Source organism: Euprymna scolopes, chromosome 41 (assembly GCF_053919585.1).
Source record: "Euprymna scolopes isolate OS-2025 chromosome 41, ASM5391958v1, whole genome shotgun sequence".
Lineage (NCBI taxonomy): Eukaryota > Metazoa > Mollusca > Cephalopoda > Sepiida > Sepiolidae > Euprymna > Euprymna scolopes.
Window position 1 is genome coordinate 25,380,815 of NC_136522.1, and position 24,672 is coordinate 25,405,486.

Here is a 24,672-nt window from a genome sequence, read left to right on the forward strand (position 1 = left end):
AGGAAACTTTGTTTGTTAAAAACACTATATGTAAAAATTATTGCCCGTGGCTTAATGTCTATGCAATAAAAACATTGTTTTCCGAAACGATCCTACAAATTATTGATTTTGTTGTTGTTCCTTCTTATGCAACGGATTTTTAATTTAATTCTAATTTGAATTTTAAATTATCAATCACATTACTGAATATATATTATATGCATATATATATATATATATATATATGTGTGTGTGTGTGTGTGTGTGTGTGTGTGTGTGTATATTATGTGGATCTATACAGATGTATAGATATAGATAAATACAATAGTCCAAATAATCCAAATAAAAACCTTGTATTGATATCTCATTTCAAATAATACCATGATATTTTGCATAGGTCCATTTAAGTATAAATTGGATAAATATGGATCCTATCGATAGGAATTTGAAACTTTTTTCACAAAAAAATACTAGATAAGGTATGTTTAAAAAGGATGTGTCCTCTATAGTATCAGACCCGACCGAATGGTTAATTGTAGGCATAGACCGATTCATACCATCCAAAAAATTCCAACAAAAATCTAGCAGCCAGCCATGGTTCTCCCAGAATGTGCTGCTGCCATCGCGCACAGAAATCACTTTTTCCATAGCTACCAACGTAATTGATGCACTGAGACTAAAGCTGCTTTCAGGACTGCCAGCAACCATTATAAAAGAGAAATAAAAAATGCAAGAGAGCTATATGCTCAGTCCGTTAAATCCAAAGTAGCTGAGCAGCAGCTTGGTTACCAGCAGCTTTGGCAAATAGCAAACAGGATCCTGAACAGAAGCGTGGATTCTATCCCAACCATCATCAATGGACCTGAGGTCATTTCGTCAGCATCAGATAAGGCCAAACTATTTGCAAAGAACTTTGCAGCTAATTCTACGCTATGCGACCAAGGCTATCAACTCCCTGTATTTCCTCCTATAATAGACAACACACTATGCAACATACAAATATCTGTGCGTAAGGTTGCGAAGCTAATCAAGAACATTGATTCCAGTAAAGCAACTGGCCCTGACGGCATTCCAATTATAGTGTTGAAAAAGCTTCAACCAGAACTTGCCTCCATACTTACAAAACTGTTTAAGTGTTGCCTTAAGGAGAAGTTCTTCACAACACCCTGGAAAACCTCATCAATATGTATTTAAGAATTCAGGTGATAAGTCATCTCCCTCTCAGTACAGACCAATGCGTCTCCTGTGTGTCATAAGTAAGTTGCTCGAATCCATATTAAATAGAGAAGTAGTCAACAAGCTCAACAGAAATAACCTTAGTGACATGCAATATGGTTTCCGTTCTGCCAGACCTTCGATAAGGTATGGCATAAAGGCCTACTTCACAAGATTTCCAGCTACGGTATAACTGGAAATGTTTTCTTAATCATGAAATCATTTCTCTCTGATAGGCTCATAAGAGTAGTGGTTGATGGGCAGAAATCAGAGGCCCACCGTATTAATGCTGGAGTCCCTCAGGGGTCCATCCTGGGCCAACTCTCTTCCTAATCTACATCAATGATCTCCCAAAACACATACTTAAATCATTTGTTGACATCTATGCTGATGACACGACCATTTATGGCAACACATCTAAGGCCGTAAATGATATCTCACTAACGATGCAATTCTCTATCTATATAAAAGCCAAGTACGTCCAAGGATGGAGTACTGCTGCCACATCTGGGCAGGAGCTGCTAAAATCAGCCTATCCTGCCTTGACAGAGTACAACATAGACTCCGTGGCTTAGTGGGGCATGCCCCTTTCTCTTCCCTGTAATCTCTCTCACACAGAAGAGACGTTGTGAGCCTGCCTTTGTTTTATCATTACTTCCATGGCAAGTGCTCATCTGAGCTCCAATCTTTGGTTCCCCCCTCGCTTTCATGATAAACACCCGTCTAGCTGAAACCATTGTCACAAATTTTCCCCACTCTTTATCTATGCCAAAACCAAAATGTAGATTCCATGAACAAAGCTTCTTTCTTAGAAGTGCACGCCTGTGAAACTCTCTTCCTTTTGCCTGTTTCCCACGTGACTACAACTTGGATGTCTTCAAGTCCAACATAAACAAATTCCTGATGAACCGCCCCCTTAAGTATTAAGATTAACATTACTAGTTAAATTTCTGCTTAGCTATTCCTAATGAAATGTTATTACTAAATTATAAATAAATGCTAATTAGTAGTGATGAGACGATTCCAATATTTTCTATATAATTAATGGTTCTGTTCTTATTTATTTTTTTTTTTTACATAGGCATCACCACATTATCAAGGCCCAGAGGCCACTCAAGGATAAGGGTTAAAGAGTGTACAGTAGAAATTGGACAATATAGTAATCATTAGTAATGAAAATTTGGTAAATTTGATAACTTATATGGAACGGCTCATCAAGAACTTATTTACTTTAGACTTGAACACAACCATATTGTAGTCAGCCGGAAAGCAGGAAAACGAAAGACAATTCCACAGGCGTGCAGTTCTAAGAAAGAAGCTTTGTTCATGGAATCTACGTTTAGGTTTAGGCACAGATAAAAGGTGGGGGGAATTATTGATAGTGTTTACAGCTAGACGAGTGTTTCTTGTAAAAGTTTGGCGAGGGGGGACCATAGATTGAAGCTCAGTCGAACACTTTCCATGAAAATAACGATATATCAGAGACAAACTCGCAACATCTCTTCTGTGAGATAGGGGTTGCAAGGAGGAGAAAAGGACATCTCCTACAAGGCTACGAAGTCTATTTTGAACTCTATCAAGGCAGGCCAAGTCCTTTCTAGCAGCTCCTGCCCAGATGTGGCAACAGTATTCCATCCTTGGACGTACCTGGCTCTTATATAGATAGAGAATAACATCAGCAGTGAGATATCTACCGGATCAATAGAAAGATCCCACCATTTTTCCAGCGGCCTTGACAACAGATTTGATGTACGTGTTCCATTTAAGATCAGGAGTAATGGTCAAGCCCAGAAGCTTGTCAAAACTTGAGGCCTCCTGAAGACGAGAGCCATTCATTTCAATTGATGCCAAATGTGGATTAGAATGTTGATGATGTAAAGAGAGAAGCTTGGTTTTAGATGCATTAAAAGTAACCAGCCACTCCTTTCCCCATTGTACTACGTGCTCAAGATCAGAGGAGAGAGAATTGGAGAGAACTTGGTCGTTTACTGTCTTAGATGTGCTACCATAAATGGTAGTGTCGTCAGCATAAATGTCTACAAATGATGTAAGGATGTGATTTGGAAGATCATTAATGTAGATCAGGAAAAGAGTTGGGCCCAGGATGGACCCCTGAGGGACACCGGCATTAATACTGTGAGCTTCTGATTTTTGCCCCTCAACTACTACTCTTATGAACCTATCAGAAAGAAATGATTTAATAATTGAGAAGACTTTTCCAGCTATACCATAGCTAGCGATCTTATGAAGTAAGCCTTTATGCCATACCTTATCAAAGGCTTTAGATGTGTCAAGAGCAATTGCCCTAGAAAGATTGCCACCGTCGAGAGATTTGCTAATCCTATGCGATATAACTGTAAGCACATCTGCTGTAGATCTAGCAGAACGGAAACCATATTGAGTGTCACTAAGAAGGTTATTTTTGTTGAGATGGTTGATTACTTCTGTATTTAACACAGATTCTAGCAACTTACTCATGACGCACAGGAGACTTATTGGCCTGTACTGAGAGGGGGATGAGCGATCACCTGAATTCTTAAATACAGGGCATACTGATGAGATTTTCCAGGGAGATGGGAAACTATTCTCCTTAAGACAACGTTTAAACAGTTTTGTAAGTATGGGCGCTAGTTCAGATTGAAGTTTTTTGAGTACTATAATTGGAATACCGTCAGGGCCAGTTGCTTTACTGGAATCAAGGTTCTTGATTAGCTTGGCAACATCACGTACAGATATACGTATATCACATAGCGTGTTTTCTGATACAGAATTTTTTTCTGAATAATATTAAAAATTATTAATAATATTTACATTTAATAATTATATTTATACTGTAGTAATACTATTTATAATTTAGCAAAATTATTTAAATTCAGTAACAGTATTTATAATTTAGTAATAACATTAAAACTAAGTAATAGTATTTATAATTTAGTAATAACATTTAAATTTTGTAATATTTATTATTTAGTAATAGCATTTATAATGAAGTAATAATATTTATAAATTAGCTATAATATTTAAATTTAGTAATATTATTTATAATGTATTAAAATATTTATAATTTAGCAATAATATTTAAATTTAGTAATATTATTTATAATTTAGTAATAATATTTATAATTTAGTAATAATACTTTTAATTAAGTAATAACATTTATAATTTAGTAATATTATTTAAAATTTGTATAAATATTTATAATTTAGTAATAATAATAAATAGTAATAATTTAGTATAGTTAAGTAACAATAATTATTATTTGGTAAAAATATTTGTAATTTAATAATAATATTTATAATTTAGTAATAATATTATTATAAAGTAAACGTAATTAAATTTAGAAATACCATTTATTATTTAGTAATAGTATTAAAAGTTTGGTATTACTATTTTAATGTTGTAAAAATATTTATAATCTAGTAATAATATTCATAAGTTAGTAATAATATTATAATTAACTAATAGCATTTATAATACTATTTATAATTAGGTAATAATATTTATAATTAAGTAAAAACATTTATAATTTAGTAATAATATTTATAATTTAGTAATAATATTTATAATTTAGTAATAATATTTATAATTACGTAAAACATCTCTGAGTAATAATATTTAAATTTAGAAAATAATATTTATAATTAAGTAATAATATTTATAATTTAGTAAATACATTTAACATTTAGTAATAATATTTATAATTTAGTAACAATATTTATAATAATGTAATATAAATTTTATTTAATAATAATATTTATAATTTCGTAGTGACATTTATAATTTAGTAATAATATTCATAATTTAGTAATAATATTTATAATTGTGTAATTATATTTATAATTAGGTAATAATACGTATAATTTAGTAAACACATTTTTAATTAAGTAATAATATTTATAATTTAGTAATAATATTAAAATTAAGTAATAGTATTTATGATTTAGTAATAATATTTAATATCAAGGACAAACTTTTTTATTTAGTAATAATATTTATAATTTAATAATAATATTTATAATTTAGTAAAAACATTTCTGACTTAGTAACAATATTTAAATTTAAAAAATAATATTTATGATTAAGTAATAATATTTATAATTTAGTAAAAATATTACAAATTTAGTAATAATATTTATAATTTAGTAATGATATTTATAATAATGTAATATCATTATTAATTTAGTAATAATATTTATAATTTCGTAGTAACATTCATAATTTAGTAATAATATTTATAATTTAGTAATAATATTTATAATTTTGTAATAATATTTATAATTAGGTAATAATACATACAATTTAGTAAAACATTTTTAATTTAGTAATTATATTTATAAATTAGTAATAATATTTATAAAATAGTAATAACCTCGCTATATTAGTTATAATATTGACATTACGTAATAATATTTATAATTAAGTAATATCACTTATAATTTAGTAATAACATTGAAAGGTTAGTAATAATATTTATAATTTAGTAAAAAAGATATAATAATATAATATCATTTTTTATTTAGTAATAATATTTATAATTTCGTAATAACATTTTAAATTTAGTAATAATATTCATAATTTAGAAATAACAGTGAACATTTAGTAATAACAGTGAACATTTAGTAATAAGTTATTAATTAGTAATACTATTTATAATTTAGTAATACTGTTAAAATAACATTTTTTACTTAGAAATAATATAGAAATTTAGTAATTATATATATAATTTAGAAATAATACTTATGATTTAGTAATATTTTTTAGTTATAAGATATTTAATTTCGTAATAAAAGTTAATATCGTAATAATATTTATAATTTAGTAATAATATTTAAATTCAGTAATTACATTTATAATTTAGTAATAATATTTATTATATATTAATGATATTTATAATTTAGTAGTAATATTTGAATATAAAAATAACATTTTTGATGTAGTAATAATATTTAAATTTAGTAATGATATATATTATTAGAAATAATATTTATAATTTAGAAATACCATTCTTAATTAATTCAGGAGTAATATTTAAATATGATGTTAACATTTGGATTTTTAAATTTAGTAATAATATGTACAATTTATTAATAATATTTTAATTTAGTTATAATATTTATAATTTAGTGATATTAATAATTTTGTAATAATATCTATAGTTTAGTTATAGTTTTAATAATAATTTCAAGCAAGAAATTTGTTATCTACAATTCTGATTTTTTTAGATGAGCATATATTATTCGTATCATTTGGATTCTTCCGACTATTGTTCTCTTGAGTGTTTTTTGCACAACATTTCGGTCGATGTAACCTTTGACCTTCTTCAGGCGATCTTTATTGAACTCGGGTATCTTTTTGTTTAACTCTGGAATCTGCATGAAATTTTAAACAGATCTCTTTATTTAATCCACAGGGATAGTATGCTTTTTTTTTCCAACAACTAAGTTCTAATAATTTGTAATTGTTTTTTTGGGTCAATTGCACTGCGGGATGAACCTTCAGCCTCCAGAAGAATGTGATTTTACAACTGAATTTTATTAACTACTTTTTTCACTGCACTACAGGAACTTGCAGACTGTTGTTCTCATTTGAGTGTTTTTATTAGCAACGTTTTGATCCATGTAACCTCTGGCCTTTTTCGGGTGTATCTTGTCAAACTCGGGAATTTTATTGTCAAACTTGGAAATCAGGACTTGTGAGTAGGAGGATACAGTAATTGGTAAAATTCAGTTGTAAAGTAACACTTTTTTAGAGGTTGAAGGTTCAATCCTCAGTGCAAGCGATACTCAAAATACAATTGCAGATGTCAGGATTTGTGAAAATAACACTCATGATGAGAAGAGATGTCTAAAGAATCCAAATAAAAAAAATAAAAAAAAAAGTTATTAGTAAGTCTCACACCATTTTTACTTCTCTTCCAACTCACAGAAACTTGATTATTATTGTTGGCTCTGACTAAACTTTAACATGTGTCACAAGGTAGAGAGCTCTTAGTTTTAATAGTTATCTCCCTTGGATCGAGTTTGCTGACCAAATAAAAGCGGCTAGTAAAATATGCCTCGTTCGCCTATACTTTGTTTTACCCAGGTTTAAAATATTCAAATAAGAGGAGAAATCTTATTAGCAAATCGAATCTCACACTGAAGATAGCTATCGAAAGCATAAGGGCATACGAAGCTACAACCCAAAATAACACATGCAACAAAAAATGCAAACGATATACAGGATATATATATATATATATATATATATATATATATATATATATATATATATATATATATATATATATATATATGTATGTATGTATGTATAGGGTGGAGGTATACATACTGTTACAAAATTAGATTCATATTTATCCCAACAAAATAATTTATTACAAAACCCAATTACAGAAAATGATTAACAAATACTGAAGGAAAAATATGACATAAGTATTATTCAGAATGTTTCCCTTGACCCTTCAGTACACTACGAAATCTTTTGGGGAAATCATCTATAACAGCACACCCAACCTCTAAGTGTATTTTATCCCAGCATTTGTTCATTTTTTTCTTAAAAGTTTCAATATTTTGTACGCAGAGTAGAGCAGCCTTCACTCTCTAGGAATGACCACCAAGAATAATCAAGAGTGTTATGATTAGCTGATGAAGACGGCCATTCTTCTTTGCTAATCCAGGGCGTGTGGTTTATCGCAGTATCTAGTTGGAGAGTCCGAACTTCTTCACCGTACACAGAATTACACCATGGGGTCAGGGAACCTTCAAGAATGTCTTCAATGTAACGTTGTTTGTTGATCTTGACCCTTTGAGGGTAAAAAACAAGTGGAGATTTCCCTCTTTCAGAAATGGCTGCCCTGATAATCATTGATGCTGTTTTCTGCATTCTGAAAATCTTTCCTGCAGTATTGCTTCACGATTTCTCGCAAGGGCGCTATCATTTTGATGATTGTGGGACTATTGAAGTGAGAATAACTTTCAGCCGTAAAGATGATGTTATTGAGCGTACCTTCTCTGATACGGTTCAAGAAGTGTCGATTTCTAATGAGTCTGTTTTCAAATGTGAGTGCAGAGAGAAGCTGTTTTTATTTTGATCTTACAGGATGACATCTGTAGGTTACTTCGACATATTCTTCGTATAGTTCTTGGTGATGTTTGTGCTTCCTTTACAATTTGTCTCATTGATCTTTATTGATTTCGCCTGATTTTTTCCCGACATTTTCTTTGAGTTTAGGTGTTCTAGAGGTGCGGAGACGGCCTGATCGTTGTCTATCTTTGATCGATGAAATTTCCAGGCAATGATCAATCGACCTTTTTATATACAATTGATTTTGAGGTTTTCCCCAAACTTGATTATTTCTGATGGACGCATGCCCTTCTTATGCTACTCTATGGGGAATCCTCTCTTCAATTCAACATTGTGAAAAATTAGTAGATTTTCTTTCTGAAAAATAAGAAATCATATATTATGTTATCATATAATGACAATAAAATAGTAAATTTATTTTAATATTATCATAAAAAATAGTTCCAGAATTTTGTAACAGGAATTATGCCTCATCCTGTAAAAACTGGAAAGTATTATGAGGTAGAGATAAGAAAGTCCAAACCGTGCACAAGATGTGTGAATGGAAATCGCGTTTTAATGAAAAAGTTGACTTATACCTGTACACCATAAAGAAAGAGAATGGTAACAATATTCGCTACTATAGATTGTGGGGATTCAGAAAAAATAAAACACAAAATAAAAATGAAAGTGGACACTGGGGCAAATGGAAATATAATATTGTACAGAATTTATTAAAAAAGATGCACCCCCAAAACAGCTACGAAAATAGAGAAATATGGAGTGACATAAAAAGGGAGACAACCACCCTATGAGCAGTAAGCGGCACCAAAATACAGCAATATAGCTCAATAATATACAACAGGAAAATAAGAACAAGGATCCCAAACTTGTTGGATACAAGCGCAATAAAAGACAACCAAATCCGTGAGCGGATGAACATTAAAACTAGGAAGCAACAAAAATATTTCAACAGAAATGCAAAAGACCTTCCCGAATTGATGATAGGTAAGAGAGTGTGTTAAGACGTGGTAGCCAGCGGTGGTAGTAGAGAAATGCACTATATCACCAAAGTGCACAGAGATGGAAAACTATTGAGACACAGCAGAAAGACATTTACAAGAAATATTCAGACCATGAAGAAAGATTACTTTCAATCTATCAGTCCACGAGATTGAACAAGATAATCCAACATCACTGTTTCAACAGAGCAGTGACTCCACGGCATTAAACAACACCAATACGACAACGCAACACGCCCAGCACATACAACTGCAGACACAACCTGGAGAAATACTAGAACTACCAACATCATCAAACCAACCTGTGAGAACAAGAAAACCCTTAACAAAATATAAGGACTTTATTATATATAAATATAAAAAAATAAATTAAACACACATAGATAAAAATAAAATAAAATAATTCTACTTGACAAGAAAGATGTCACAAGGTAGAGAGCACTTAGTTTTTAAGAGTTGTCTTCCTTGGATCGTGTTTGCCGACTCTTTGGGCAGAGTAAATAAAAACGGCTAATAAAATATACCTTGTGCGTTCATTCTTTGTTTCATCCAATATAAAATGTAACACATGCATCCTTACTGAAGATTAATAAACTTTTCCGTCTTTAATTTTTCTAGTTTTATTTTAACGCAAGAAAACGTAATTACAGATGACTGGCAATGTTATTTTTCTTCCATAAGCAATAAATTTCGGTACTTGTTAAGATAGACTTGACAAATTGATTTTTTAAGATATGTCGTTTTAAGCAAAAAACAATATTACGTACTTAATTGTCATGTCGAAAATAGTAATTTATCTAAAAATTACGAAAAATTATCGAGTAGGAAGTTATTTATTATTAAAAATAATTTTTACCGAAAATTGGATAAAATTGCGTTTTTAGACGTTTTAAAGTAGACAGTGAAGAGTTTATAGCAGACGAAATTGCAACTAACACAAGCAGGAGTAAATTCTCACGGCTGGAGATTTTGAATACACTTCCTTCCTGGCTTGTGCCATCAGAAGCTAGCTCTCAGTCACATGACCGACTTTATAAAAGTTTAAACTGGCAACACACTCTCTTCTTAGATATTAGACCAACAACTCCACATGGAACGGACCTGTCGCCCTCAACTTTCCTCTTGGGATTCAAAAGAACTCACTCAGCGTTTGGGCTCGAGGTTCGACTAAGGCGTAAATACAAACAAGCCAACATGGCTATCTCCATATTCTTCAATGCGGAACATGCACAAACTCTCTTTCTCACCCTTCAGTACTGTCTCTAATCTTTCGTGACGCATGTTTCCACTAGTATTTTAGACACTAACGTTCATGAACTCTTTCAACAGGCCTGTCTAATCTTTAATTTACGTTCCACACAGAAACACTTTCCACGACTAACCCGTTTCTCTATTCTTACTAAGGAAGATGACCAATAAAGATGTTATTTAAATGTTAGAATGAGACTTCTTTTCTTGTTTTCATTATTACTACATTTTGGCGACTCCCAGCGCGATGGCAAGCGTACAGCGTTCGTCGACAAGTCTACAAGTTCCTACACTGGGACATAACTCGGAACGAATATTTTAGATTATTTTTTCATTGCATGCAATATTTGTTGTCTGTAGAACGAGAGACTTTTCTTTTTACTAAAAATATAACAGCAGTTGTTCTACTCCGTTATTTTTTAGATATATTACTATTTTCGACATGACGATTAAGTACGTAATATTGTTTTTGCTTAAAGCGAAATATTTTTAAAAACCAATTTGCTGACTCTATCTTAACGAGTACCTAAATGTTTTTCGAAGAGTTGATGCAAGAAGACTTTACCGCATTTTCCCGAAACCAATTTCGAATAACTACAAGAACTGCCCACCACACAATCGGCCAACTTTGTTGAACCCTGAAACAATAAATAAATAAATAAATAAATAAAATTAAATGTTCTATAAAATCGATAAACAATGTTTGTAATTCTATGTTATAAAATAAACGCCGGGTCCGTCTTGAGATTTTATTTATTTTTAGAGTGTGCCTGTTCGTTTGAAAAAGAAATTGCCCCCCCCCGCCCCAAAGTAAATCATAACAAATTTTCTATTAAACAAAATACCAGAGAATGCCCGTGTGAGCAAAAAACAAACAACAAAAAAAAAAATGAGCCCCGGTGGCCAGGCTCGAACGTGAAACGCAAAGGTAAAAACTTATGCCCAAACGCCTTTTTTCACACGACACGAGTGGTTATGACGTCACAACTTTATAAAAAAGTGTTTTAGACAGTTTTAGTTTAATACGTTCGTTTTTTTTTACGTTGTACATTTTCATATAAATATAAAAATGTCTGTTGTAATTAATTTCGAAATTCTAATTTTTTATAAAATCTAATTTTTTAAATTTTAATTCAATAAAATATTCAGATAATATTTTATTTCATGTTATTGTCAATTTAATGTTTGTTTTTGCTTTTACCAATAACTTTACCAACTCTTTGAATTGTCTCCTCTTAAATTCTTCAAATATGAAAACAAAGAAATATGTCTTAACATGCCGAAAATTCAATTTTTTAAGGTTACTAAATTTTAATTATTGCTAGAAAAAACAATGTGACACATTGTTAATTGCTGTCTAATAATATGCTAAGGAATTTCATTTTCGTCCGTAGGTTATCACCTTTCACACATTTAAATATATATGTCTCATGCTGTCTACTAAGCTTCAACTTCTGTTCTATCACCGAAATGTTGCATCCCCATGTCTGTTTTACAAGTATTTCAACAATGTGCTCCAATGAACTTGCTACATTTATTCCACATTGACATCCGACAAACCCAACAAGCAGCAGAATCACACCTCTTCACTTTAGATGTCACCAGATACCAAAAAAGTTTTCTGCTCCAATAACTTATTGACTCCAATTGCTTGTCTTTGGAATTCTCTCCCTGTTTCCCCAAGTTTGTCATTATGCAGAAATTTTAATGTAATATGAACAAGTATCTCACTACACAACTTTCCACTTAGAATGTCTCTATTAATCCTTAACTTAGTGCAGTACAGTGTAGGGATTGACGATTGCTAGTGGTTGGAAGATTCGAACCCAGTTACAAAGCTACTTTTGAAATTTGCTAGGAAGGTTGTGTCTCGGCCACCATCAACCGCCAGGAGAATTAAGGAAAATTAACAACTTTTAAGTGCCAGGCACAACGTTAATTCAATTAAACGATCACAATTGATGATCTCACACAAGGCTAGCCGTTCGCTTTTATTTTTCAGACAGTGCTGAACTTTAGAAAATTTCTTCTTAAAGGGACTATATAATTATAAATAATTATTTTTACACCTACAGACACTCGTGTTTTATGCTTTTGCAATCATCAGTGCAGGAAGTGACGATTGCTACTACTTGGGAGATTCGAACACAGCTACAAAGCAACCTTTGACTCCATATATATATATATATATATATATATATATATATATATATATATATATATATATATATATATATATATAGGTATAATTTTAAAGGCGACGAACTTTAAATTAACAACTCTTTTTTCTTTTAACTGCAGATTTGGAAACTATCGGTTATTTTAAGTTCATTTTGGTTTAGCAATTCATTACGAAGATATTGACAACCGACCTGCTTTTGCAAATTGTGCAGATTTATTTTGAAAATCACTTTGAAACATTTGATAAACGAATAATTTTAAGAAATTAATCTCTTACTGGCCACCTCATTCGTGCGATCTAACCCCATTAGATTAATTGGGGGGGGGGGAGATGTATAAAGTTACATGTCTATACTGAAAAGTAAGACACAACAGATCGCTCGGGAGACAACGTTCAATGTTATTGCCGAAATACAGCTTAATTTAATATGTATCATAGTTTGTGAAAATTGGACATCTATATTACGCCATATATGCGCGAGCCACAGGATCATATGCTCGAAATTGTATTTAAATAAATGCCAAAAATTAATCTTTCATATAAAGCACATATTTGTACCATTAAAAAATTACATTTCAATGATTTTTTTTAATTTAAAATTTCCCATCTCTAAAAAAAGGTTGTCCATTACTTATGATGTACTTACCATTTGATATTGATCTGAATTCACTTTACAATCTTGTCTGAAAACATTTTCTGCCTTTGTGATTTCATTTGTTGTCTTTGAATCGGTATCAGACCTAAAAACAGAAAAAGAAAATCAATAATTTGACCATGGATCAAAATTAGAAATGAATTGTACAGAATATTAATTTATTTGAGACTGTTTATCAAATTATTATACAAATTAAGCATCTGGATAATTTTGTTTTTGCAACTATATATTTTTTCCATTTGCACACTAAGTTATTCATCACTTACATAGTTACTGTCTATTACTCTCACCCTCATTCACTCCATGTATACCTAGATGAGTTTGCCATTTAAGGATACTGAAACTTGAGATCAAAATCTCACCCTCAATATCATCATGGACATTGAATATGTGCCTACATTAAAGATGGCTTCCCATGTAGTAGGGACATCTTCAAAGATCCTAAATTGCCCTATATGTGCTTCCGAGTATCACTTGCGTTCATATTTAACACAATTATGGAATTACTATTTTTGAGAGTATTTCTGAGAAAATTTACCACATTCTGCTCATCCCTCGGCCACCATTCACATCTGTGAAAACTTTAATGTTCACAATGTTGAATGGCTAGTCTATTAAAACAAGCCAACCATTGTTCACTCCAGAATGTGTCGCTGCCATCGGACACATGCATCACTTTTTCCATTGCTTTCAACGAAATAGATGTTATGAAATTAAAGTCGCCTTTAGGAATGCCAGCGACTACATATTCCCATACCTCATCATGACAAGTCTCAAGAAACAAGGCAAGGTTAAACCCAGAGCTTCAACTTTCAAGGTAGACCCCCATTACCAGACCACCTTCTCTAACATTAGGCTCTACATTTCAACTTTTCAGAGGTTGAAATACAGGAGAATAAACCTAGCCTGTTGTTGCTGTGCAAAACTTTTACCTTTTTACCTAGATGAGTTGTTTATATGTATACTCAAACTTGACATCAAAATGTTGTTCCTGAGCAAAACTGGCATTAGACCGCCTTTTTACCTAGATGAGTGTGCAATTAAAGTATACTCAAACTTGACATCAAAATCTGACCCTAAATATTTTCATGGACATTGAATATGTGCCTACATTAGAGATGGCTTTCCATGTGGTAGGGACAACTTCATACCCTCCAAGAAATTACAACAAAAACTAAACAGCCAACCATTGTTCACCCCAGAATGTGTCGTTGCCATCAACCACAGAAATCACTTTTTTCATTGATTTCAACGAAATAGATGTTATGAAATTAAAGTAACCTTTAGGACTGCCAGCAGTCACTGCAAAAGGTTAATAAAAATGCAAAAATGTCAAGTCTAAAGTAGATAGGTAATGTTTTGGTTTCCACGAGTTTTAGCAAATAACAAACAGTGTCCTGAACAAGTGTATGTCTTTTATCTTAACCATCATCAATAGATCTGAGGTAATTTCATCAGCATCTGACAAAAACAAAATTTTTGTTAAGAATTTTGCATAAAATTCCACCCTTTGCAATCAGGGGCACCTACTTATCAAATTTCGTTCCACAACTGAAAATATGCTGTTCAAAATATCTGTTTGTGATGTTGCCAAACTTATCAAGAACCTTAGTTTAAGTAAGGCAGCTGTCATTTTCAAGTCCAACGTAAACGAGTTATGATGATCCGTCATCTAAAATAATTTAACTCATATAATTTCTACTATCACTGATCATCATGGTGTTGTCTTACCAAAAACGAATTTAAGTGACCTCCAGGCCTTGGTAAGTGTTGACTATATATATATACAGTGCATCACAAAAGTCAGTGCACCCCTCACATTTCTTCAAATATTTAAGTATATCTCTTCATGGGATAACACTGAAAAAAGGATTTTTGACAAAATAAAAAGTATTCTGTCTGCAGCATATATAACCGAGTTAATTTATTTTCCCCCCAAAATAACTCAAAATATAGCCATTAAAAGCTAAATGCCTGGCAGCAAAAGCGAGTACACCCCTTCCGAAAAGTTGTCAATATTAATATGGTCGGCGCCACACGTGCTTAAGGCCATTAAAACAAAACAAATTAAATTTCGTATCATCATGATACCAGTAATCTATGGGATTTGTTGACATGTCTTCAGCAAACTGTTTGCGAGCTTTCTTGTGTATTGCTTTCAGAAGAGGCTTCCTCCTGGAGTGACAGTCATGCACACCAATTTGAAGAGTACAAAGAGAAGTGTGTCATGCCTACAGTCAAGCATGGTGGTGGGAATGTCATGGTCTGGGGCTGCACGAGTGCTGGAGGTATTGAAGAGTTTCATTTCATTGAGGGAAACATGAACTCCAACATGTACTGTCAAATACTGCAGCAGAGCATGACCCCCTCCCTCCAAAACTGGGTCGGAGAGCAGTGTTCCAGCATGTCAATGACACAAAACACACATCCAAGACAACCACTGCTTTACTGAAGAGGCTGAGGGTAAAGGTGATGGACTGACCAAGAATGTCTCCAGACTTGAACCCAATAGAACACCTTTGAGGTATCCTTAAGCAAAGGGTGGAAGGGCGCAAAGTCTCAAATATCTCAATATATTTATGTAAATCTCATGTAGCCACACACCGTTCTGAAGAGACTTATTTTTCTCACACTAACAACATGGCAAAAAATAATAATGAAAAAAAAACAAAAAACACACACAACAAAAACAAAACAAAATAAAACAAAATTCTGAAGAACCGAAATATATAAATTTCAAACAAGTGAAATATTTGTTTATTTTAATTTCAAACAGGTGTAAAATATTGATTATTTCTGCCTCGTGATTTGGCTTTCTAAACGTATATGATAAGTATTTTCTTTTTATTCAAATTAATTTACCACTCGCATAACGGAATTCAAACAACTTACCCTATATATATATATATATATATATATATATATATATATATATATATATATATATATATATATATATATATAAAATTTAAAAATCATTTCTTGTAAATATATAATAGCTCCCTACAAAAATTAACAACAAAAGAAACTAGAAACAGATAACTCTCGATTATGATATGATTAACGATGAATGCATCTTCTAATAATTTTCTACCATTAATTATTCATTTACTGCAGATCTGCCACTCTGACGTCTGGAATATAAAGATATTTCGAAAAATATCAGAAATTGCGCCTTTTGGGCGATTTGACAAGTTCTATATGAATAAGCTACCCTTCTTAAGAAAAGAAGTTAACCAAATTCTTGGGCGGCCAAAGTTTATTGTTAGGTCACCTGAAATATAGGCCAGACATTATGAGTTTCTTTGGATAAGGAAAAGCAAAATCATGGATACAAATTCAAGTATCTATTAATTATTGTTCAGGAATGTGATTCCCCCAAAAGATAACCTAATTATTTGTTTATTTACTCATACGAAATGGCATTTGAGAAAAAACCCTTGGTTATGCAAATTGAAGTACAATGGGGGGGGGGGGGTTCACCTCAAAAATACCCAAACGGAATGATCCAGAAATATTATCGCTACAGTCCTCTGTCTCTACTCTCTCTTTGCCTTCTCTCCTGCCTGATCGGGAATAATCTCTCAGCACCGAGAAATGAACAGCGTTTTATCCTTTCCATCTTCACGCACACACAAGATTACGCGAGAACGGACGAAATAAAAATGCTGGCCGCCATGTTTGTTCTTCCTTCCTCGCCTGAACTCACTCGCTGAGCACCCACGGTAAGACTTCTCTTTCTTGCTTCTGCTCCGACGTTCAGCAATATCAATAGTGACGGTCTTCCTCCCTCGACACTTCACTCACGACCCATCGACTTCACCCTTCCCTTTCCATCTTCCGACTAGGGTAGTGTGCACCATGGTAGTGGTGCAGCCAGTGTCAATCAGGGCCATAACTTCCCGTCCTTCCACCGCAATCTTCTGTTTGGGCATCTGCTGCGGGTGCGCCTCTATTCTCGAATTGGGGCGGCCGCTGGCGTGTCAGCCTCCCCTCGCCAGTTTCCTGAACTTGTGCATTTTACCGCTAAATGGCCTCTCCGATTGCATTTGTAACACACTGTCCGTTGCAAGAACTTCCTGCAGTCTCTTCTCATGTGTGGTCCCCCGCATTCGAAGAATGCGATCCCCGGGTTTTGCAGATTCCTGCCCACATCCTGCTGTACCGTTGCTGTCGTTCCTCCAGGCTCCGTGGGTTGGGTGCTCACCAAGAATTTTTGCAGTTTTAAGCAGCTCGCTCACATCCAGCGTCTCCACTCCCGGTACCTGCTGCAACCTTTTTGATATCTCTTCCGGGAACCCGGTAACAAAAGTCATCTTGACTACGTGACTTGTGGCGTGTCCCCTGATGCCCGACAACTCAACCAATCTCCTTATCTCATTCGCGTAGACATCAACAGATTCACCAGTCCACCTCTTCTCTTTCAACTTATAAAAGGCCTCGAAAGGCCCCTCTGCAAAAGCTTCGATCAGTCGACCCTTGATGGCGTCTGCGTCACCCTGTTCCCACTCGCTGAGCTCCAAATAGAGGGCTAGTGCGTCCCCTTCTAGAAACAGTGGTATTACTGCGGCCACATCATCCAGAGTCTGAATCCTTGCTACAAGGTCCACTTTTTTAAGCCACGCCACCACATCACCGTCGCCATTAAAAGGCTTAATCATGTTGCTTAAGCCATCGCCGAAATAGCTTGAAGTATAATGGGTGGGGGGTTCACCTCAAAAATACCCAAACGGAATGATCCAGAAATATTATCGCTACAGTCCTCTGTCTCTACTCTCTCTTTGCCTTCTCTCCTGCCTGATCGGGAATAATCTCCCAGCACTGAGAAATGAACAGCGTTTTATCCTTTCCATCTTCACGCACACACAAGATTACGCGAGAACGGACGAAATAAAAATACTGGCCGCCATGTTTGTTATTTCTTCCTCGCCTGAACTCACTCGCTGACCACCCACGGTAAGACTTCTCTTTCTTGCTTCTAACCACACAAATGAAGAAAGAGGAAGAGATACCCTCCTACGTGAGTGATGGCGAAAGGTATAGACATAATGGAGGGTGAAGGCAATGGATCCTCCTATTTAAATTGGCGGTCAAAAATACAGATTTGAGGACAAAGAAGAAAATAATTTTGTTTTAAAGCTTGAGAATTTCAAAAAACTGCCTGAGATTGATTTTCTGAGAATTGTGAAATGAAATAGCCTCAGGGATACAATCTGCCAACTCCCTGGGTATTCAGACCAGTCATAGAGAAACCCCTGACTAAATGAACACTGTGAAAGACAAACCTCGACTTTACTAATGAAAGCCACCGATTTAATTTTTATATTTAGAGTCAGAAACTTATGGACGTTCAGAGTTTTGTAACTTTCAATGAATAATTAATTTTTTTGTTTATAAGAAAAATGAACACTGTTTTTTTTATTTGTTGATTGCCTGCTAAATTGAAGGTGCAGTTTATTTCAGGTCTACCCTGACGCCCAGACGGCTTAGAGGCAGACCAAGCCGTTGTGAGAAAAGAGCTCAGCATAATGCCAAAAGGACGAATAGCCATTTGAAGTAAACAGTGTTGCCACACAAACTTAGAGTCGTGCGCGTTTTGTGTGTTCCGAGCATCTGAGCAATATTTTCCAGTATACCAGTGAGAGTCTGGTCACCCTTGAAGAGTTAACTATTAGACAGATTTAAAGGTGTAGCTACTGTTGGGTCACAGTTTAAATTAAGGACGGATAACTCTTGATTTTGATACAATCAAATATATTAAGGGGAGATAAATCTGACCCATAGTACTATTAAATCATTCCAGTACTAGTGATCCCATAAATGATAATTTTAACACTACTTTTGACAATGAATACACATTCTAATGTCTTTTTAGAATTTAATATCAATGTACTGCAGGAGCGTCTATATAAATGCATTTAAAAAAGAAGAAATTTAATCAAATAAATTTTTTCGTACTTTACGTTAAAAATGCGAATTGCTGCATCACCATTCGTGGTTGATCGTTTCTTCCTGTCAGACGTTGCACAATTTATATTAACTGAAATTTCGCAATCTGTAGTACAGAGATTCCAAGACGTTGACATTTCTTCTATCCTCTTTTTTATCATTGTCTTTATTTGTTCCTCATAAAACGCTTTCTTGCTTTCACAGTCCGGTAATGAGTATTTAAGGTTTATAACAATGTCGACAGTATTTAGCGTGTTGGCGTTTGTTTCTGAAAAATAAGCATTTGAACTCGTTTACAAACAAAATGTAAATATGCAAATATATATGTGTATAACACTTTTATTATATAATAATTGATAACAATGTCGCCAGTGCTGAGGGTGTTGGCGTTTGTTTCTGAAAAATAAGCATTTGAATTCGTTTACAAACAAAATGTAAATATGCAAATATATATGTTTATAACACTTTTATTATATAATAATTGATAACAATGTCGACAGTACTTAGGGTGTTGTCGTTTGATTCTGAAAAATAAGCATTTAAATTCGTTTACAAACAAAATGTAAATATACAAATATATATGTGTATAACACTTTTATTATATAATAATTGATAACAATGTCGACAGTACTTAGGGTGTTGGCGTTTGTTTCTGAATAAAAAAAATAAGCATTTGAACTCGTTTACAAACAAAATGTAAATATGCAAATATATATGTGTATAACACTTTTATTATATAATAATTGATAACAATGTCGACAGTACTTAGGGTGTTGTCGTTTGATTCTGAAAAATAAGCATTTAAATTCGTTTACAAACAAAATGTAAATATACAAATATATATGTGTATAACACTTTTATTATATAATAAAACTCATCAAAACCTTTGTAAAATAATGGTTGTTTCCTCACCAGCTTTTACACAAGAGATTTCTTGTGGAATTAGTCGGTATTTTATATTTAGTACATAACACTAAAAAATCGCTCTCCCCTTCGACGAAACTCGACCAAGTGGACTCTCGGAAAATAAAAAAATCTAAATTTTAGGTACTTATCTGGGCCAACACTAATCAATAAAATACCAACTTTGTGGATGCATGTTTTTTAGGGTTTTTTTTATTTTTAGCAGGACATATTTTACAAATAAAATATAAATATAGTAAAACTCATCAAAAACACTCCTTTGTAAAATGATGATTTATGTTTAACTAGCAGGGCTACCCAACATTGCTCAGGTAAAAAAATGTAACATATCTCTCTATCTCTCTTTCTCTTTTCTCTTCCCTTATTTTAACTCTTTCCATAACCCCTTTTTCTCCGTTGTCTAGTCTATCCACACTAGATGGGCATACATACACAGAAAACTATCCTTTATACATTAGATATGTTGTGGAATTAGTAGTTATTTTATATTCATATTAGTACATAACACTGAAAAATTGTCCTCCCTTTCGACAAAAGTCTACCCTGTTTACTCTCAGCGAATAATAAGATTCTAAATTTTATATATTCATCTGGGGCAACACTAACCAAGAAAATACCAATTTTGAGGATGCTTGTTTATTAGTTTTTTATTTTGAGCTAGACATACAAAGATACAAACACAGGCAATTGCCCGTTATACAATAAAAGACAATTATACTAATGAAAATTACTTCAGAGAAATATTTCTCTAGTGAGAAATTTCTCACACAGTGCTGTCATGAGAAAACATGGCATAATGCAGAAGTGGCTATCAACCCTCCTCTTCTTTTATTTTTATATCTATCAGTCAAACAACCCGCAGACAGACACCCCCACCTCCCACTCCCAAAACGAAAACGCGCGCGAAAAAAAACTTTTGCCGCGAATTACGGCAGGAGAAAAAAAGTAATTGGGCAAAAGAAATTGAATCGAACATATCGCTAAGCGGCTGTCCACAAAAAGATGTGATCAACACCAGCGGTGAGAAAGTTAACCGATAACCCACTCAAAGTAAATCTTTTCCATCGAGTCGAAAAGGAAATATACAAAAAACTATGAATATACCTTCGCCCAGATATGTTGAAACAAGCCAAATGAAAGAGATCAACTAAACTTGCTCATGGAATCATCTTCACGTCGATGGTGAGAAAAAAAATGAAAGAAAGGGAAAACCTGTGAATGAACGACCATTGAAAGAATCAATCGCATATCGGCGAAGCTGGATCACCTCACACGATAACCATTGGAATACTGACTTCTGTCGGATACTTGCTTATAGGTTTGAATGTGATTCCCTAACAAATAAGTACCTTAGATTTATTACTTCAGTCAACCACCGTCCTTATCTCATCCATATTGACTTACTAAACTGAATTGTTTTTTTCTTGTTTTGAATATTTTCTGTTTGCCTCGTATGATATGACTTATAGTTTCATATGAACAAAAAAAAAAGAAAGAGAGAAAAGAAGATAACAAAAAAGAAGAAGAAAAGCAGTGCTTATTTGAACAATTTTATCACACTAAAAATTGCAACACTACATCTATTTTTAAAAAGCTTATTAATAATAACAGCAAAAAATATTTGGGCTTAACTAGTTTTACCTAATTAACATATTTTGGCGTAATATACATTATTAATCTACGAGGGCGGGTTCTCCTCCTCCTCCTCATCCTATTATTATTATTATTATTATTATTATTATTATTATTATTATTATTATTGTTGTTGTTGTTGTTGTTGTTGTTTTTTTGCAGATTAACAAAGTTTATTGAATACCCCTCATAAAAAAATGAGATTCTACTTATTTAGGTGAAAAACTTGGTGGAAAGAAAAAAAGAGAAAATGTAAATTATTTATTATTCTAACTAGTTGTATCTATAACTTTAACCTGGGTGCCCGGCATTGCCCAGGTGTTTGGAGATGTGTGTTGAGCAAAAAAAAAGAAGAAAAGAAAAAAAAGAGGTTGTTGGTAAGCAGGCTCGAACCCGTACCGCGATGGAGGTAAAGCACATGAAAAAACGTGACGTCTTTGCCGTTGCGTCTATCGCCAACCGGAAGTGCAGTAGGTTAAAATTAAGGGTAATGAGTCGAAAAGAGTGGATGACTTTCGAAAATATCGGGGAAAAAAGCGACCCCACCTTGTAGAAAAGTGCTTAGTTGAGGATGAATGATTTAATATTTTTAGCCAATTTTTCGATATTTGTCGTCCGACGGATTGAGCTTCAAAACGATATAAATCTCATGAAAACCCATCGCCTTTGTCGAAAGTTTTAGGCAGACATACAAACATACATGTATAAACTTTTTAAAGTCTCCGGATTTAAACTGAGAGCCGACACTAAACAATCGACTACTCCAAACCATGCGAATACCCATGAAGAGTTTTTGTAGTGAAATCAGTAGTTGGGCTTTTGCACCTAAAGACTTTAGGCCATTTAGAGAAGCTACCCACTATTATAAGGTAGTACTGTCCATCAAGAGGTCCCGCATAGTCCACGTGTATCCATGACTATAGGTAGTCAGCTTTTGGCCAGGGGCTAAATTGAATTGGTGGCGTTTTAGCAGCTAGTGCACATCCTCTGCCTGCTTTTACCTTTTCTTCAATAGCCTTGTCTATGTTTTTCCAGTACACGTATTAATGCATTAAAATTTTCATTCTGGTGGCGCCAGGTGTCCCGTGTGGAAATTCTTTAAGATTTTCTTTTGTAGGATCGCTGGAACAACTACTTTCTAGATATATATATATATATATTAATACCTGGTGCATGTTAAGAAAACCTCTGCTATTTGTTCATCAGTCTGCAAGTTTTCCTTGGTTTCTCTTATAAAATCGTCACTTTCGGCTTCTTTCCTTACATCATCCAGAATAACGGTAAATCTTTCACAGTGTTGCATAGGATCGAACTATAATATCTCTCTGATTGTAGTGATGCGATCACCGAGTCTTCAAGTGGTTCACAATTCCTTGGTATTAACCGGATAGCCCATTTGTGTGTCCTAATTTCTTTGACGGAAGGAGCTCCATATCAAAATCATAATTTAAAAGGATTTTCCCAAATCTTTGGAGCTTATTTGCTGTATGTGTAGACAACCCTTTCTTCGAGCCAGATGGAGGTGTGTGGTTCGTTTGAAGTTTGAAATGTCGTCCATGGAGAAATCTGTGAAACCTTGTTACCGCGAAGATGGTGCTTTAAGATTCTTTCGCTATCTGGGAATAATTCCTTTCCGCGGGTAGTAGGGTCCTCGACGTGTGTGCTATCGGTTTCGTCGATCTGTCAGGGATGTTATGCAGGATACACGCGTACACATATACACATACGCGTATACAGGTATATTTTTTTTATTGCTATTGATCTTTCTGGATCGGTCCGTCTACTATCTCTATCTATTATCTGCTCGATGTATTTATTTTCTTGAGGAAAAATACACATTTGACGTCTTTAAGTGTGAAGCCATACTCGTTTATCTTTTCGAATACCTGAAAATATCGTCCAGTATTCGATAGAAAAATCAATCGTGTCGATTATCTGTTGAAAGATAGTTGGTGAGACTTTGATTCTGAAAGCTAACCTATTGAACTCAAATAGTCATTTGTGGGTGATAATGCACAAAAATTTTGAGCTTTCTTTTTTAACGGGAATCTCGAGGTACGCTTTGCTCAGATATATTTTTGAGAATATTTTCCCTCCATTTAGTTTCGTAAAAACTTCCTCGGGGCTGGATAGCAAGTAATGATGATCCTTAAGTGCGGCATTCAACCCGGTTGAGAAATCTGCGCAGATTCTGATATCGTTTGATATTTTTTTACAACACGGCGGGCGGGGAATCCCCCCGCTGTAGTCGACTGGGGTTAAAATTCCTACTTTGACGAGTCTGTCAGTATTTTGTATAGAGGCAAACGGTACGCTGTGTTTCTTTGTGAAGACTGGGATAGCATTTTCTTGTAACTTGAACGTCACCTCCATTTTTGTACAGCGGCCTATTTTGTCCGAAAAATATTAGAGAACGGCTCCCTCGAGTCTATCTTTAGTTTTTCAGCTTCGGCTGTAAGGTCGTCCACCTTTTGACAAAAATCGCTAATTTTTGGATCCTGTCTGTCCCAAAAAGGTTATTAGTATTTTTTAATACAAACATCTTGAAATTTAGTGTTTTTCCCTTCAACGTTACGTTAGTGGTGACCTAATTTCAAATCTTATTCTTTCTTCGGTTATTGAACGAGTCAATACCTTGGTTCTCATCATCTTCGGTTTTCCGATTTTGCACCAAGTGTGGTGCTTTATGAGGGACAAATCCGAACCACTTCAAGTTGAAGTCTTACATTCTTACCCCCCTTTCTCCGTCACATACTTCTGTACATTTTCGTCCTCCACTAGAGACCTCGTTGTTTTTACATAG

At 33.7% G+C, this 24,672-nt stretch overlaps 1 protein-coding gene across 1 annotated transcript in view; it reads right to left on the reverse strand.

The window, feature by feature from the left end:
• The window catches only part of LOC145266428 (uncharacterized), a 132,648-nt gene that overhangs the window by 40,995 nt on the left and 66,981 nt on the right, over window positions 1-24,672 (reverse strand). The window contains exons 10-12 of the mRNA XM_080122098.1: window positions 19,323-19,581; window positions 13,356-13,449; window positions 11,093-11,165 (exon numbers count right to left, since the gene is read on the reverse strand). Of these exons, the coding sequence (XP_079978224.1) occupies window positions 11,093-11,165; window positions 13,356-13,449; window positions 19,323-19,581 (426 nt within the window). The remainder of the gene's footprint in view (window positions 1-11,092; window positions 11,166-13,355; window positions 13,450-19,322; window positions 19,582-24,672) is intronic.